This window comes from Choristoneura fumiferana, chromosome 17 (assembly GCF_025370935.1).
Source record: "Choristoneura fumiferana chromosome 17, NRCan_CFum_1, whole genome shotgun sequence".
In the NCBI taxonomy this organism is placed as follows: Eukaryota; Metazoa; Arthropoda; class Insecta; order Lepidoptera; family Tortricidae; genus Choristoneura; species Choristoneura fumiferana.
This window is the reverse complement of record NC_133488.1, coordinates 428,270-446,291: the sequence shown is the minus strand read 5'-3', so window position 1 is coordinate 446,291 and position 18,022 is coordinate 428,270. Positions and strand designations below refer to the sequence as shown.

Here is an 18,022-nt window from a genome sequence, read left to right as displayed (position 1 = left end):
TTGTTCTTTATTTGTTTTTATGGCGTTAAATAAATGTATTTTCTTTGTTTCTTTCCAAGTTTTGCTTTTCCTGCAATCGATAGCTGTAGAACAATTTCATGAGAACATGAGAACCAATAGAAACACTTCATTTTAAAAAACCGGACAACAGCGTGTCGGACACGCCCAAAATAGGGTTCCGTAGCCATTGCGAAAAATTAAGTTATATTTTTCTAAGGATTTCGTATTTTATACGGAACCAAGCTGCCTAAGATCATGGCAAATGGTAGGAGATTGTCCGGAAGATGATTCATGGATACATTAGTAATAATATTATTATTCCCTTTATTTATTTACATTCTTAGTTTAGGTTTTTACAATAATTATATAAAGTTAAATACAAAAAGTACAAACAAAATAAAGAATAACCTAACCTAACCTAACCTAGTTTGCCGCCCGGAGCAGCTAGCTACTGCTGGTCAGGTTAGCAGAGTGAGGCCTCCGCTCCGGACGATGCGTGCCGTGTCCAGAAGTACCGCCTTCTGTATCTGGCCCTTGATTCAGCCATCTAGCGGGAGCCTCTTGAGATGTTGCTCGAGACTCTTCGCTAATTAGTATTATCCGTACATCGTGAAAATAAAAAGGGTGTAGGCTATTATAGATCCCGATGATTTGTTCAGGATTTTTATTTTTCATATTAAATACATAGCTTAATTACAACAATAAGAGCTTGCTCTGTTGACATGCCTGTTTTATCATAATCCCAGGTAGTCTTGCTTCAGTAAATAGAGGGCGATAGCAAAATTATATTGAGATAATGTTAGAAAAAGAATAAATACATTTTTTACAACAGACTGTTCATACTCGTCAGTTGATACTTGTATTTGTTGTTGAGCCGTGATCGTTTTTAGAAAATTTAAGACGGACTCTGTTTTTCCGTGGTTGTTGTAAATAGTAGCTTATTGTCGTGGCCTGGAAGTAGGCAATTGCCGGCTGAGTATGAGTATTAAACGGACGAGCTTGCGAGTCCGTTTAACTAATACGAAGCCAGCAATTGCTATTCCAGCCGAGACTAATATAAAGCTTTTCTCAAAAATGGTGAATAATTCTGAAATAGAATAAACTTTTTCTCAAAATTTAGTACTTATAATATTTAATTTTATTCCAATATTTTTCTTATGGTTTCTCGCTTTTTTTTTCATTAAGAATAGGTAAACTGCAGGTGCATTTTACCGAAAACAGCAAAAGCTGTTTCAGACCCAATAAAAAAAGCCCGGAGTTCCAACAAAATATCTGCAGGGCTATTACGAAACTCGAAACTCGAAGTTCACGTCGTGCGGTCCCTCTGACACTTATACTATTTAATACGAGAGCGAGAGGGACGGTACGATACGAACCTCGAGTTTCGTAGTAGCCGTGCTGATACCGGCCATTAGACTTGGCTGTATACGAATTGTGCCAACATTTCTATGGCCTTTTAACTTTAAAAAAGAAATTGCGACTGATTGCAGGCGCGCTAATTTATTATTGTCGAGCTAGCGCGCCTGCAATCTTTTTAACTTTTTAATTTTCGCTGACCATCAACTATGGACTTCACCTTCTGATATGTAAAGAATAATGTCAACTTTTACGGTCATTTTTGAGAAAAGATGATTAAAGCAGTGTTTCAAACAGAGACGTCCGAGGATGTATTGCGAGGAATGTATTTATCATGAACCAATAGAAACGCTTCGTTTACCTATAATTTTTGTCGACTAGATAGGTAGCCAAGTAGACTTGACTATGAAGCTCGAGGTCCCGGGTTCGACTGCGGCCGGGACAGATATTTGTATGGATAATACGAATATTTGCTCTCGGGTCCTGGAAATGAAATAGGTATGTACTTAATTATGTATTTTATTTATCTATATAAGTTTAATTATCCGTTTGACTAGAAGTACCCAAGGTACAAGCTTTCCGTACTTTGGGTGGAACTAAAGTTAATTTATGTCAATTGTCTCGTGATCATTTAATTGCTAAAATTTTTATAATAAAAAATTACAAATAAAATTAGATTTATTTTTATAATAAATACTTAACAACTACGAAATAAACACCTAAACTATAAACTAAAATCCACCACTCCGCGTCAAATTCTAATGAGTTATTAAAAGCATAGCTTTCTGTCTGTGGAATACTTACTTTAAACTAGTTATACAGTAAAGTGTCGCGTCTGATTTTTTTCTAATAATCTTTGTTCCCGATTAAATTTTCATAAGCAGATATAAAGAGTATTGTCAATGCAGTCATGTCCATTGTGATTTAGTTGCTGTAGCGTTAATAATGTCTATACTAAAAAAAGAAAAGGAATACGAAAAAGTTCCTACAAAGGAACTAATCAATGAAAAAGGTAAGTGTTGATATTTCATTAAAATAAGTTAGAATCATCATCATCATCATACCTGTTCTACTCCGGGCAAGTTCTAGGGATTGGACATCGATAAAAAGATGTCGATAAATTATCATGTCTGATATTGAGTCTCATAAGATAGAGAGAATGATATAATAGATAGATAAAATGCCCCGTTGACCACTGTAGACGTTCAGAGAACGTTTAGTAATTTAAAGTACTTAGATGTTTCGGCAATTATTAATACCGACGAATATGAAAATAGATTTTGATGATTATCTCTATATGATTTAAATGATTTCGATTTGATGTGATTATATTATATACTTTATCTTAAAATGAAGAGAAAATAAATAATACTTATTCATGTTGAATAACATTTAGATGTTGACAGTAACAAAGATATTTTTTTTTCGATAAAATATTTTGCTACATCACTTTAGTATCTGTGCCCCGAGTTAGCACAGGTATGATCATCATCTAAAAAAAGCCGTATTAGCTTAATGGCTTGACCTCCCAAGCAGAGGATCGTGGGTTCAAACCCGGGCTTACACTTCTGAGTTTTTCGCAATTGCATGAGAAAACCTGCACAATTTGCAAAGCAATTCATTGGTGTGTTTGAAGTTCCCAATCCGCACTTGGCCCGCGTGGGAACTATGATCCAAGCAGTTATTCTAAGAGGAGCCTATGATCAGCAGTGGGACGTATAATGGGTCTAGTACCTGGGCGACGGAGCTCCGCTCGGGGTAAAACTCGGTAACAAGCGTTTTCCCAGAGGTAAGACCAAGCTAGATCGTTTCATCCCCGAAAACCCCTACATACCAAATATCATCGAAATCGTTAGAGACGTTTCCGTGATTCTCGATTGCTCGTTTAAAGATATTAGATTTTGAGGTACGTCACAACATCATTGAATTGTTTCGCAAGTGTATGCAGGTGCAGGTGTAAACTGCGGTTCCCTCATGATTTTTTCCGCTATAAAGCTCGTCATAAGAAAATTAAATTTTTGTGGACACTTGACATACTAAACACACTAAACAGTTGGATTAAAAAATTTGAAAAAAAATATGATGGTAGTAGGTATTATAGTATAATGATGAATTCAAAAGAAAAACTATCATACAATTTAGAACTAAACACATAAAAACATTCAGAACTAATGTATATTTTTTTACAGAAAATCTTGACGTTCCTGTTAGCTACAGCTACGGTTATGGTATTCGGCATGTGCAATGTCTACTTTTATTCTTCTGTATGACTATAGGCTACATAGCCAGGGCACATTTAGGAGTATCAATTGTAGCAATGACTAACATGGAAAGAGTTAAAAACATGAATTCTATGGTCAATTCCAATGTTACAATTAATGATACATTCAAAAATGTTATTGAAACGATTAGATTAAATATCATTAATGCAACTGATGCAGTAGAACTCAGAGTAAATGAAACTAGTTTTGAAGATGAAGAACCAGTAAAAAGTATTTGGAATGTATTTAGGGTAAGTTTTTTGCGATATAGTTTTATTGTTAAAGATTGTAAAAGACATAAAATTTATGATAGGTAAATGTTAGAATAAATAAAACTACATAAAAATAAAATGAGGTTTAGTTATTTTAAAACTGTTAACAATTATTATGTCGTCTATGTAATTGATTTGTGATTTAGCTATCTACTAAACAGCTTTATGCTTTTGTTGAAAATGCGTGGAATAATTATTGTTTGGATAGTAAACTGGTATGTGAGCTAAAAGCGCCAGAAGCCTGTATGGCTTAAATGACATGTTATATGTCCAACTCAGTCTGTAACCAGTCAATTAATGAGTTATGGCCGGAGACTCTGGGTTAAAAAAAGACTTTAGAACCAAAATTTTGCTCAAATTTACAAAACCACAAAAAGCGTATGCGCATTATAATAACAAGATAGACATTGACAAGAGAAACATAGTAACATCGATGTCTGACAAAATAGACACGATATTATTGCTTTTCTTTTTATTCATAGTTTAATGGCTTTATTCATAGTTTAGACGACCAGATGGCCTTGTGGTTAGAAAACCTGACTACGAAGCTTGAGGTCCCGGGGTTCGATTCCCGTGTCGGGGCAGATATTTGTATGAAAAATACGAATGTTTGTTCTCGGTTCTTGGGTGTTTAATATGTATTTAAGTATGTATTTATCAATATAATTATATTTACCCGTTGCTTAGTACCCATAACACAAGCTTTGCTAAGCTTACTTTGTGACTAGGTCAATTGTTGTGAATTGTCCCGTGATATTTATTTATTATTTAATGGTGTGTACGATATTTATAAATAACAATTGACATTACTGTTGGAAGAAAGCTTGTGGTATTTATCTTATTTATAATATACCAAAGTTTTTGGATATGTATTTAGACCTTATTTTGCTGGTAGTATTAGTAAAAATGAAAAAAGATAAAGAAAAAGATTTTAACAATGATATTGATGATAACTTTCCAGACATATGACTGGTCCAAACCAGTCCAGGAGATGATTCTGGGAGCATTCTTCGTCGGCTACTGCCTGATGATGTTCCCAACCGGCATAGCATGCCAACGGTACGGAGGGAAACTGCCGTTGCAGATGTGTTTATTAATAAACGGAATCATCTCTATTGCGACTCCAACAGTAGCTGTTTGGGTAAGGATTAGTTATCAAAAGTAAGTGAGATGTTGTTAATAGATAAAGTAAATGATGAATCTAAAAATAGGAAGTACTCGTAATATTTGAGTTTTTTATATTGGTAGAGAACTAGATCGAACTCCAAGACAAATTCATCAACGTATGTTTAGTTTTTTGTTTTGGTATTGCTGTGTTGTTTTAGGTCTTGTGCGATATGTGTTTACTTTAACATGCTAACTGGTTTAAGCATTTTAGTGAAATTTTACTTTATTTATTTTTCGAAAAAAAATATATTACAATTATTTTAATTAAAACTATCCCACAAATAAACTTTACATACAATTCGCCTATATGTTGTCCCTGTGCATGTGTGCCCATAAAAGCTGGCTATATTTTCACACTCGATGGAGATGCCAATACGTAATAATTGTATTTAAATAATAAAATTTTAACAAACTAGGCAAGGATTTGAAATCAATTGTCATTATATCAACCATAATTATCATGAATTATTTTAGCCGTCTGACGCGTTTTTATATTTTTATCAGACTCTTCTAAATGGTTTTCGTATGGGCCGAAGTCCACCCTCCATTGGGTCAAAGTACTCAGAAGACCTTGCGGTACTTATACATTTGATCATATTCTTCATCAGGGTGGTTGGAAAGCTGTGTACGGATGCCGCGTGCTGCAAGGCTCGACTCAAGCGGGGTTGTACCCGAGCGCTCACTCCTTGCTGGCTAAATGGGTCCCAATCAGCGAAAGAGCAACTCTGAGCGGCTACGTCTATACTGGTAATACTTTAACTATTGTTAATTTATGAAATATAAACAATAAAGTTTCTCACCCGTGACTTTTGATGATGTTTGTTCTCAGGTCTTGGATGTTTAATATGTGTTTAAGTATGTATTTATCTCTAAGTATGTTTATTTGTTGCCTAGTATTCATAGTACAAGCTTTGCTTAATTCGGGACTAGGTCAATTGGTGTCAAGTGTCCCATGGTACCTTTCTTCTTCTTCTTAGCCATTTTCTAAAATTTTGCTGTAGACCTCCTTCAGCTTTCTCCACTTCTCTCTGTTCTGTGCTACCTGCATCCAGTTTGACCAGGCTATTCTCTTGATGTCATCCTTCCATCTCATCTGCGGACATCTTCTCGGGCGTGCCGCGACCCAGGGTCTCCACTCCAAGGTCTTCCTGCACCACGAGTCGTGCTTTCGAGTGACCACGAGCCACTTTAGGGTAGCTATTCGATGAACAGCGTCTGCGACACCACTTTGCTCTCTAAGCCACTTATTTGTTTTTCGGTCCCTCAGCGTTATTCCCATCAGCTTCCTCTCCACTGCTCTTTCGGCTACCAGTACTTTGTGTATACACTCTTTAGTAAAGACCCAAGTTTCTGCTCCATATGTGAGAACTGGTAGAATACATTGGTTATGCCAATTGGTTAACCAATGTATGCTACCAGTCCCATGGTATTTATTCTTATATTATTACTTTATGATAGTTACCTCTATGCAAGAAATGGGTGTTTGATTCGTTAGCCTAACGTCTGATAGCTTATTGAATGTTGTGTTGTTTAAAACGCGTCAGCATAGTGTGGTGGTGGTGATAGTTGAGTTAATGAGTTACTGTGATGAGTGTGTGTTCTTACATCGTGGAGGCGAAGGAGCAGCTGCATGAATGAATACTTGCATAGATGTATTTATCGTTAGGTCACGGTGAGCAAAGTAATTGTTTATATACTCGTCATTCTAAAAGGCCACCTAAAGGGCTTAGGGACAATTTTATCCCAGGACTCGAATCCAGTACCACTACCATGAGTTTACAGTGACCGTACTCGATAGCGACGGCGTAAAATATTTGTATGGAGAATTGTACAGCGCGTCAACAAATAATTTACGCCGTCGCTATCGAGGACGGTCACTGTAAACTCATGATAGTGGTATAGAATAAGGTGAACCAACTTGGCAGTTCATTACACACAATTGTTGCCACAGTTACACCAGTGCTGTAAAATCGATGTTGAAAAAAACTTAATATCGATGTCAGAAAAAAACTCAATACGAAATAGTGATAAAAGAAATCTTTTATTTGAATGATTTCGAAAAAAAATTGAACGTCGGGAAAGAGCCATCCGCCGTTTTGTTTTATTAACATTTCATATATGTCATTCGACTTAACTGCCATCGGCTTGCCTGGAATTATTTCCGTTTTAGTGAAATTTTCGTTACGTTATCATTTGTTGTTATCCTTTTTGTCGTTTTCAGGCCTAAAGCTATGAAAATAAAGTCCAAAGGTGACAAACAATTTCATTTCGCGTCTATACAAGATTATATCGACATATTCCTATTTTTTTTTGTTTCTATGTCTGGTAACATTTTCAATTGTCAATCTAGTTCGCCTAATTTTAGACTCGAGTATAGACAGTTTTGAAAATTTCAATATAGGCGTATTACTACTAAGTCAAAACAATCTAGGGACAATAAATATCCTAAGCCTTTTTTGATACGAGTATGTGCATTTGAGATACAGATTTAAAACATCGACCTACATCGAAAATACAAACTGAAACATAGATGCACAGAAAAAGAGACCAGCGCTGAGAATCGAACCCATGTCCTCAGCATTCCGTGCTGCGTGCTATACCGCTACACCACCACTGGACAGGAGTACAGACACGAATTTCTCCTATGCACCACATACCTCAGCTTGTTTGTTTCTTATTTAGTCACTTAAGCAACGACACTAGCGACATCTACGCTGTAGGCCTCAACCAAAATACTGCAAAAACCAATCTCAACATCGACCTACTTACAAAAGTCCTTACGACTATTTTAAAGAGCCAATATTGATTAGTCTTTTAGTTTATTTAACGATGGGTTTGCTTCCATTTCAGGTACCCTTCTAGGCACGGTGCTGGCATTTCAAATCGCAGGCTTAATGGCGTCTTGTGCCGCTGGCTGGCCTAGCACATTCTGGGTAACCGGCGGCCTTTGCATCTGCGCCTTTACGCTGCTCACAATATTCGGCGCTGCTAGCCCTGCTGATCATAAAACCATTAGCGACGCTGAAAAGAACTTTATCTTGGGACGAATAGACGATGGGAAGAAAAAGGTAATCAGATTTACAAAAACCTAACCACAAAAAGTTGGAAAACCCCCGACTTTGGCACTTCAAAGTTCAATATCTCAAAAACTGCTAAGCAGCATTTGATGAAACATATATAAGAACCATCGCTAGAAACCCTGATTTGATATAAAAAACTGCTTTCAAACCGGTTCACCCATTGAGGAGCTACGGTGCCACAGACAGGCACACTGACAAACTGACAGACAGACATACGGTCAAACTTATAAAACCTCTTTTTGCGTCGGGGGTTAAAAACTGTTTCGCTTGATACTACAGTTAGTTATAAAAGAAAGAAAGGATGATTTGTATTTGATAACATTACGTAAAAATTTAAGTTATTTACTGGGGTAAATAGAGAGCTTATTATGTTATTCGTTGTGTATCTTTCTGTATGCCGCCGTGGGTGCCGGCGTTAGAATGTTGTCCCCTTTTCCTCCCGTGGGTGCAGTAGAAATCGGGTGAGGGATACTTCGCCTTACTGTCAAACGCGCGATCTTCCATCTCTTTCTGTCACCATCTTACACCGTTGGACATAAAAAAAATAATGAATGCGATAGCAAGCGTCCGCACGTTAAACATTTTCTAACGCGCTGGTGTTCGTAATTGCATTCACAATATCCGTCGACCCTCGTCTGAACCGTGTGACAGACAGAAGTGTTAATAAAAACGATTGCAATTCAATTGTTTAGATAATAAGGCATCTGCTATAATTATGTTCTGTACTGACAAATTCTTCTTGTTTTTTTCTAAGATTAACAGTAGAATGGCCAGTTTTCAGTTCAATATTATTAGTTTTTTAGGGTTCCGTAGAAAAAAACGAGGATCACTCGAGCTTCTCTCTGTCCGTACGTATGTCACAGCCAATTTGCTCCGACTCTACTAGACCAAGTCAGGCAAATGACCCAAACACAGATGTGTAAAGTAAATAAATATTCTTTTAAAATAAGGGTTTTTTCGAGGGCAAATTAGGAAATTAAAAAAAGTTTTGCAACCCCTACAACAACAACATTTTGCAACATTTTCAAATAAAAGGACTCGTTAAAAGGATCTCAAATGTATTTTTGTTATTATCGTAAAATAAATAGTATTTACCAGACGAAAATTTACCTTCCCCCCCCCCTGATCTCCGAAACTAGTTGAGCCTAAAATTTTGAAAAAAAATTTGCTTGTAGATTACAGGAAAACCTATAAGAATTCTATCAATTGAAAATAAATTAGTAAACTGAATATAATACGTTCACTTGCGGAAAATAGTTCACTAAAACACCACTAGATAGCGCTAGTAGTAGTTAACTCGCGTCTTACTGTGAGGATGTGTGAATGTGATATTTTGTAAATAATTTATTGAATCAGGCGTTACTTTGCGGAGGTCCATATCAATGAACTAAAATAATTTCCTTGCTCACCCGCGACCTTACGATAGCTAAGCTTATGCAAAATATGCGTGTTCATGCAGTTCCTCCACCTCCACACTGTAAGAACACACACAAATCCATCTATCACCACCACCACACTACACTGACGCGTTTCGAACTCAACCAGAGCTCATCTTCAGAGTGACACAACCTTACATATATTGTAATAATTTAAAAAGCACCGTAAAATATTTATAAAAAAAGAGGAAAATATTTGACTTTTGGCATGGTATGGAACCCTCTCCACGCAAGTTCAACTTGCACGTACACCCGGTTATGTCTAACAAATAATTTTACACACAAAATATAATTTTACATCACGCCTGTATTCCCAAATGGGGTAGGCAGAGCACACGAAACGTTACCGCTTCGGAGCCACTTTTAGCAACTTTAGGTCAATTTTAATGTTTAAAATACTTTTTTTAGACGTTGCGAATGCCGTGGAAACACGTCTTCAGATCCAAACACGTCTGGGCCACATTCATGACCCACGCTTCTGCCGGGCTCTGCTTCGTGTTCTTCTTAACCCAAATCCCGTCTTATATGCATTACATCCTCGGGTTTGACGTGAAAAATGTAAGTATCATCAAATTTTTGCTTCTCATTCTCATCTTCTTATATTTTGATTATTTCACTGGCAGTAAATGAAAAAATGACGATTATGATGATGTGATATGATAAATAAAAAAAAGTCAAAAAAATGTATTTTTATGCAAGTTTTTTATGTCTTTCGTGAGGTGTAGTAAGAGTCGTCGAAAGTGTGTTTACTTTTATCAAAGTCAGGTTACAATTTTTAATGAGCTTATTTTCATTGAGGTCAAGGTCAAGGTGCAAGCTTTATCATTCTGAGTTGGGACCTTTTCGTGACAATATTTTCTTATTATGATTGGGTTTTTGGAATCTTTTTGTATTTTTTATTTCAATTCCAAATTTTTACTTTTTATTTTTATTTTAAAACCTAAATTGAAATTTTCAATTTAGGTTTTACGGGATGACCGTAAAAGTAAAAATTTAGAATTGAAATAAAAAATACAAAAAGATTCCAAAAAACCAATCATAATTTGATTGCTTAATAACGACATCTCTTGTCCGGGTGAGCGGTTAGTTCCAATGGAATGCCGAAAGTTTCTCGATGAGAGCTACGGCATAGATGTCGCTAGCGTCACTGTTTAAGTGGCTAAATAAGAAACAAACAGGCTGAGATATGTGGTGCATAGGAGAAATTCGTGTCTGTGCCGTTGACCAACAGTGGTGTAGCGGTATAGCACGCAGTACGGAATACCGAGGACCTGGGTTCGATTCCCAGTGTTGGTCTTATTTTTCTGGTTTTTCTGTGCATCTTTATTTCAGTTTGTATTTTCAATATTTGTCTTGATTTTAATTTTTGTTTTTCTTTGTTTTTTAAATGTTTTTTTTTCTTTCTTTTCTTATTCTTATTATTTTTCAGAGCGGCCTGCTTTCTTCGCTTCCCTACGTAGCATGCGCCTTCGCCACTATGGGATACGGGGTTTTGTCTGATTTCTGCACAAACCGTGGCTACCTTTCCTTGAAGGCAGCCAGAATAATTTGCAATACACTTGGTATGACCTAGTAATTATCCGTTGGTTAAGCGTCTACAAATCAAATTAGGATTATAATCGATAAGAGACCCGTTTCAGATTTGCATGGGTACTTACTACATTGAAAAAAAAGATGAAGAAAGAAAAGTATAATTAGAACTTTATATTCTTTACCATCTTTTCTCCAAAACTACATTAACGCAAAGCTAAGGCGCGTCGTTAGGAATACTATTTATATAAACAATTAGTTATTTTTGATAAGTATACCAAATTTCAAGTCAATCTAACTACTGAAAGTTGGTCGAATTTAACTTACAATATTTGATTACAGACACAGACAGACAACGGGACAGGTGAAACTAAATAAAAGCTTGTAAAAAAGAAGACCATACTTAATAAATGATCGGTTCGGGTAAAATTACACACGGTGCTGCTCGCCAGTTCCGTTAGCTTGAACTTGGCTTGACACGCCGCGTGTCTAGATCACCGATTCAGTTTTGGTTCGGTAATCATTTACTTATTACATGTATGGTCTTCTGTCAAACTGTCAAATGAATCTATTCATTTGAATAGACTCATTTGACAGTTTATTGGTCATCAAATAAACAAGCGTTTGTTATGCAGCTCAAGCTGGTCCAGCTCTGTGTCTCGTGGCCGTATCGTACACAGATGACAGCGCGTTGGCTGTCTTCCTGCTGATCGTTGCGCTGGGGTTATACGCAGGGATCCACTCTGGATGGATGGTGAGGATACAGATGATGTTTAAGAGTGCATAGACACCGTGGGAATTCCCATGGGTATGCCAGATAGGTGGACGTCACACAAACTACTTTTTATCCTGTGGCCGTATTGCCTAACCGACGCCCCAGCACTCGCGATCGCATTTCATTTCCAGAGCCAGCAATTTTCGTGGCATTTTTGATCTGTCATAGTGACTTCTCAATTATCGACTTCCGATAATCAAAGTCAAAGTCAAAGTCAAAGTCAAAGTCAAAATATCTTTATTCAATTTAAGCTACAACAAGCACTTATGAATGTCAAAAAAAATCTACCACTGGTTCGGAATAACCTCTGCTGAGAAGAATCCGGCAAGAAACTCAACGAGGTATATATTTCATCAATATCGATATATAGATACAAACCATATTAAAAAGATTAAAACAATACACGGTCTTACCGTTAGAGAGCGATCTTTTCTAATTAACTTTTGAGCAGTCGACAATGTGAAATAGACATAAAAATGCATTAAGTAATGAAAACAATGAATAGTTAACAATTTCTAATTTAAAAATTCAATTTTTTATATTCAAAGTCTGTTGTGCTAATAAGTGTTCCATTAGTGTCTTTTTAAAAGATATAACGATTATTATTTCACGATAATCTCATTATCGATATCATTTAGGTAGTCGATAGTGAGAAATCACTATGACAGATCAAAAATGCCGCGAAAATTCCGGGCTCTGATAATTTCTTTCTACTCCAATGCTATACCGAGTTACGGAAGGAAGTTCTGAAAACGATTGTGATTTTGAGTGCTTCAGACAATAAGCCTCTGATATTCCCACGGGATCGGACTCATATAACTCACTCACTATCACTGTGTTTTAACAATCAATGATTTGCTCTTTATTCATGTTTTTTTGTTCTTTCAGGTGAATTACATCGATTTGGCGCCGAATTTCAGCGGATCTCTCTTGGCGACTGGGAATACCTTTTCGACTCTCTTAATTGTCACTCAACCAATATTGATCTCTAACATTGTCACTGATGTGGTAAGTGTTTCGGTCTATCTCCAACACCTTGAGACACAGTTTATCTGTGATCATCATCATCATAACTATCACCGTCTCTATTCAGTGCTACTACCCACAAGTCTTCTGAGAATGAGACAACTTCGGCTGTTATTACCACGTGGGCTCAGTCCGGCTCAGTATGTATAAGGAATTCCACTTCGTTAAGCGAAATTGTAAAGTAAACAGATTTGTTTTTGCTCTTAAAAAATGCGTCTTGATGCATCACGGGAGGCTGCTCTTCTGGATAATCATGCCTATGTATGCTCTGCTCTTAGATATGGATATTCTGTGGGGGAGTTCTACCGATATTAAGAAAGTTTTTGTAGCCCAAAACGGTGTAGGTATAAGAGCTATATGGGGTCTGAAACCAACTGATTCATGTAAACCTGCCTTTAGAAAGAATAAGATCCTCACACTTCCATGTTTATACATTCTAGAGGCATGTAAGTTTGTACGGAAATATATGGAACTGTTTATAATAAGGAATAATGATTATAAGCGAACTATTACGCAAAAACCTTTAAATTTACCAGTAGCCAAACTAAATTTATTTAAAAGGAATTCTTATTATATGTTAACCAAAATTTTCAATACTGTACCGAAATCTATAATAAATTCATATTATTTTTTAGTATATTTTATATAATATTAAATTTTATTTAAATAATATTTTATACTAAACTTAAGACATGGTTATATTAGGAATGTTATTATTCTATAAATTATTTTTTTGACATTAATAAATGAATATTATAACTTTATTGACATAGTTACAAGGACAACAATTTACATAATTGAAATGCTTCATATTATGTACGCCAGAAATGGCTGAATGGCGGTATAAACCTACTTTAATATAAACTATTTATTCACCAAAAGCCATTAAATATCTCGCCATGATAGCTCACAAATTAAGTTCTTCCCCAGACAAACCAGAAACAATGGCGTATCATCATGTTTCTGATGGCTGGCATGATATTCTTCAGCAACGCGCTTTTCGTCTTCTTCATGTCTGCTGATACACAACCGTGGAATGACATCGTCGGTAAGTTTATAAAGGTGATTGACAAGGTTTAGACCAAATGCTGTCCAGAAATGAAAGTAGCTCTAACTTGCTCCTTACGTTACTTTCCATCAGAAAACATATTATTTTCGATTTTTTTACTGAATGAACTAAATGACGATTAATACGACTGTTAATGTCAGTATGTCTGTATACTGTGTGTCTGTGTGTGTGTATGTCTGTGTGTCTGTCTTTGGCACCGTACCTCTTAAACGGGTAAATCGATTCGAATACGGTGTCCACGCCTACTAGCGCCATCTACTGTCGCGCGCGGAAACTCGCCTACCCGCTCTCTACACAGATTTTTGGAAGCTCTATTCTTGCAAGTCACCGGTCACGAAAAGCTCACTTTTAATATTGTATCGTACCATCTATGCAATAAATTGATTTGTATCGCGCAATAAACGTCTTCCATGAATTGGAATCCTGAAAGCCACCGAATCCTGCACATGCGGTTTTTTATCTGAAAACAGGTTTTGATTTAAAAATCGGTTCACCTGTTTTTGAGATATTGAACTTTGAAGTGACAAAGTCGTGGGTTTGGAACTGTTGATGGTTAGGTTATTTTGATTGTAATTGACAAATAATGTTTCCTTAGGTAAATGTACCTTTGGTACCAATGGGTCGACACGGGTGTTTAAAGTGCATTGACGTCAAAAGCGTGACAATATTTAAGTATTTTATATTTTTGACCAGACAATTTAATCTGATCTGTAAATAAGCCAGGTATTTTCAAAATGGTATTTCAATATTAGAGTAACTATACAATTTGTTTTTTTTTACAGAAGAAGAAGACGTGGTAACGGAAATGACTGAAAAACGATAGTAAACAGTAGGTAAAACAAGGCGAAGTACTGCGATGGCTCAGTGACCTAAAGAAGATTTTGGTCTACTTATAGCTTGACGCCAAACTTTACCGCCGTTGCGCAATATTCTGTTTATGGTACCAAAAATCCGTCCCATATTGCTTGTCAACATCATAAACAGAACCTCTGCGGTTAGCGTTTATGAGTCAGTCAGTTCGTTATTCTCATCAAGACTTAGTCTGTATTGTCCAAAGCTTTAAAATATAGTATTGATTTCTTAACGTATTTTTTTTTCTTTCCTGATTTTTTCCAATAGAATACGAGTAGTGAGTTTGCCGGCAAATTCGTCTTTAAATGGCAGTAAGGCCTAAGGGGTCCCACCAGCTTCATAGAACAGATGGCCATTAGGACTGTTAGGTTCTAGAGTAGCAACCAAGAACTGGAAAGGGAAGTATTGATGGCCCTATAATAGTACATTGTAAGGAATTACGAACGAGAGTATTAGAAGCCCGAAGTCGAAGACGCCAGCCTCCGCGCCGCCCCCCCCCCCTCGCAGCATGTGACTGACGTGCGCACGCTCCTGCACACCATGCAGTATCACCACGGAATTCATGACAAGCATATTAAGGTCGAGGGTTTTATTTGGGGGGTTGCAACCAAGGTAGCCTGCATGTTTCGACACTGTTTACGAGCAAGTGTGATGAAAAAGATAAAAGGGTGGTCTATTTAGTTATGTAATGATTACGAAAAGAAATTGGCTCAGCATGAAATCGAGAGATTCGAGGTGAAGTTTTATGGCTGATAATGACGATGCTGTAATGATGACGGCTTTTATATTAGGGTAGTTTGAGATTGTTGTTATATTTTTAACCAAAACTGTCACCTTTCTTTTTAAAAACACGACGTTTAAAAAATGGAACCTGGTATAACCCTTTTTTTCTGGTATAATCGGATTTTGAAGCTTAACCTAGACCCGTAAATTTTTTGAAATTATTTGAAGCTCTATACATTTTAAGATATTAATGAATAATGAAGTTTCAAAGTTAGACTATCATAGATAAAACAAAAGTTTAGGAGAAAAAGAATCTGGATTACTTTTACACCCTTGTCTAGGCCACTATAGTGCTTTCACCAGGCGCACGTTATCAGAAGTAAAAAAAAAAAAAACTCCGAAGAACTAAAATACATAGCTCGAAAAATATGCAATGTTTAGTGGTAATAGGAAATGTCGCTCGACGCCATCGGGAGAGAGAAGCCCTCGAGTAGCGACCAGGAGCCGGAAGATGAAGCTTTGACAGTCCTCCTACTAGGTGGACTGCAAGTGACGAATTGTTTTTCACTGTGGTGTTCTAAGGGGGAAGCCTTTATTCAACAGTGAAGTCTTCCAGCTGATGATGATGATAATGTTAGAAAAATATAAATGAAACGGATACAAAATTCAGATCTATAGTCAAGAAGACATTAATATCTAAGGCGTATTATAAAGTTAATGATTATATCATGGACAGGGATATTTGGAAATAATTCCGATCCGCATTAGCGACCCCTTCAAATAGCGAACCTACTGTGTTAAATATAAAGTTGTGTTAAATACTTGTGATGTATACATTTCATTTATTAATATTGTAAATTTGTTTAAAAAAAATATACTTCGTTGAGTTTCTTGCCGGATTGTTCTCAACAGAGATTTTTCCGAACCGGTGGTAGATTTTTTTTGACATTCATAAGTGCTTGTTATAGCCTAAATTGAATAAAGATATTTTGACTTTGAAAAGGTGAAACTCAAAAAACAGCCTGTTAAAGTGCATCAGCGACGGCGTGCTCACAATATGGTAACAAGAACTTTTGTGTCAAAATGCAGTAAAATACATATCATTTCTATTATTAGCTAGGTATCTAATGATCTCATTCATTGAGACTTCTGAATGACATAATTGTTCATTCAAACTGCCGTTCAACTCCAGTTACAGGGAGATACTTTTTGTCTAACTGTGATAATAAAATTTATAAAAATATATCTACAAAAAAAAACAATAACCCCCCCCCCCCCAAGACCCCTTGTCCTTTCTTAAAGGGCCTGGAACGTATCCTCATCTCAATTTATTTTATGGGTGTACATGGGCAGTGATGATTGCTTTCATATTTATAGTATCCTATTTACTTAATATATATTCTTGTGTCTTGTATAGTGTTGTCTATTGTTGTGTTGAGAATAAATGTATTTCTTCCTTTCTTTCATATAAAAAACACACTGTTGTATATGATTTCACCGGAAATATCGATGAATACAGGTATGATGATACTATACATATACATTATCAAGCTAATGTACCTTTGAATAAAAAAACTTAAGACCGTTTGATTTGACTTATTCAATTACAAGCCCATATTCTGGATTAATTTTATAATAGCTTGTATAATAATGTTGTTCTTAAAGATGACGTAATAATGCAGTAAGAACACTCTTTATCTACTCCTAAAGTAGAGGTTATACTGCATCAGCTAAACAATAAGCACCATTTGTTTTGAGCTCGCAACTATTTATTTAATCCACACGGTAGACTAGGGCTGTTTCACCATCCATTGATTAGTGGTAAGTGGCGGTTAGGTTTGATGCCGTCTCTATTTGTTTTGTTCTAATAGACGGAGCCGGCATCACATTTAACCGTCGGTTAACGCTAAACAATGGATGGTGCAACAGCCCCTAGGTCTTCAGTTTTATTTGTAGATGTATGATAAAATTGAGATAGCGTATCATTCTAAAACAATAAATTGTCTGTGATTATTGTTAGTTAAGCATTGAAGAGTTGCTTGATGGTTGTGAGGCAGACGAAATGGTGGAGTTTGAAAAAACAAGTGACTATCGGAAAGTTTCCTTTCGTATCTCGTGTACATGTCATAAAAGGAACCTCTGTGCAAAATTTCAGCTTTCTATGTTCAAGGGTTTGGGCTGGGCGTTGATGAGTCAGTGAATGAATGAATGAGTGTATCAGGACTTGTATTTTATTATATGTATATAGATAAATTATATATTTTTTATATATTTACTCACAAATGTGATAAAAAACACACGGAGACACCGCCCGTAATAATGTTTCAGTATTTTGAGTTCAGAACCTCAAAAATGTTTATGTTTCACAAAATGAATTAAATGTTTTCAGAAAATTATTTTGTTTTTAAGAACATCTGTTTCATTAAAACTAACTCATGTAACCTTAACAACCCTTGTTCCAGGTGAACTACATAG

The 18,022-nt window shown here is 36.1% G+C and overlaps 1 protein-coding gene across 1 annotated transcript; it reads left to right on the top strand.

Moving 5' to 3' along the window:
• The first annotated feature begins 2,289 nt into the window (after positions 1 to 2,289).
• LOC141436685 (putative inorganic phosphate cotransporter) lies at positions 2,290 to 15,056 on the top strand. Its single transcript, XM_074099694.1, has 11 exons — positions 2,290 to 2,368; positions 3,546 to 3,868; positions 4,851 to 5,030; positions 5,665 to 5,803; positions 7,907 to 8,124; positions 9,981 to 10,130; positions 11,002 to 11,134; positions 11,738 to 11,856; positions 12,766 to 12,885; positions 13,834 to 13,951; positions 14,755 to 15,056. Exons 1-11 carry the CDS (start codon positions 2,302 to 2,304, stop codon positions 14,793 to 14,795), a joined length of 1,608 nt encoding a protein of 535 aa, XP_073955795.1. The 5' UTR covers positions 2,290 to 2,301; the 3' UTR covers positions 14,796 to 15,056.
• The last annotated feature ends 2,966 nt before the right edge of the window (positions 15,057 to 18,022 follow it).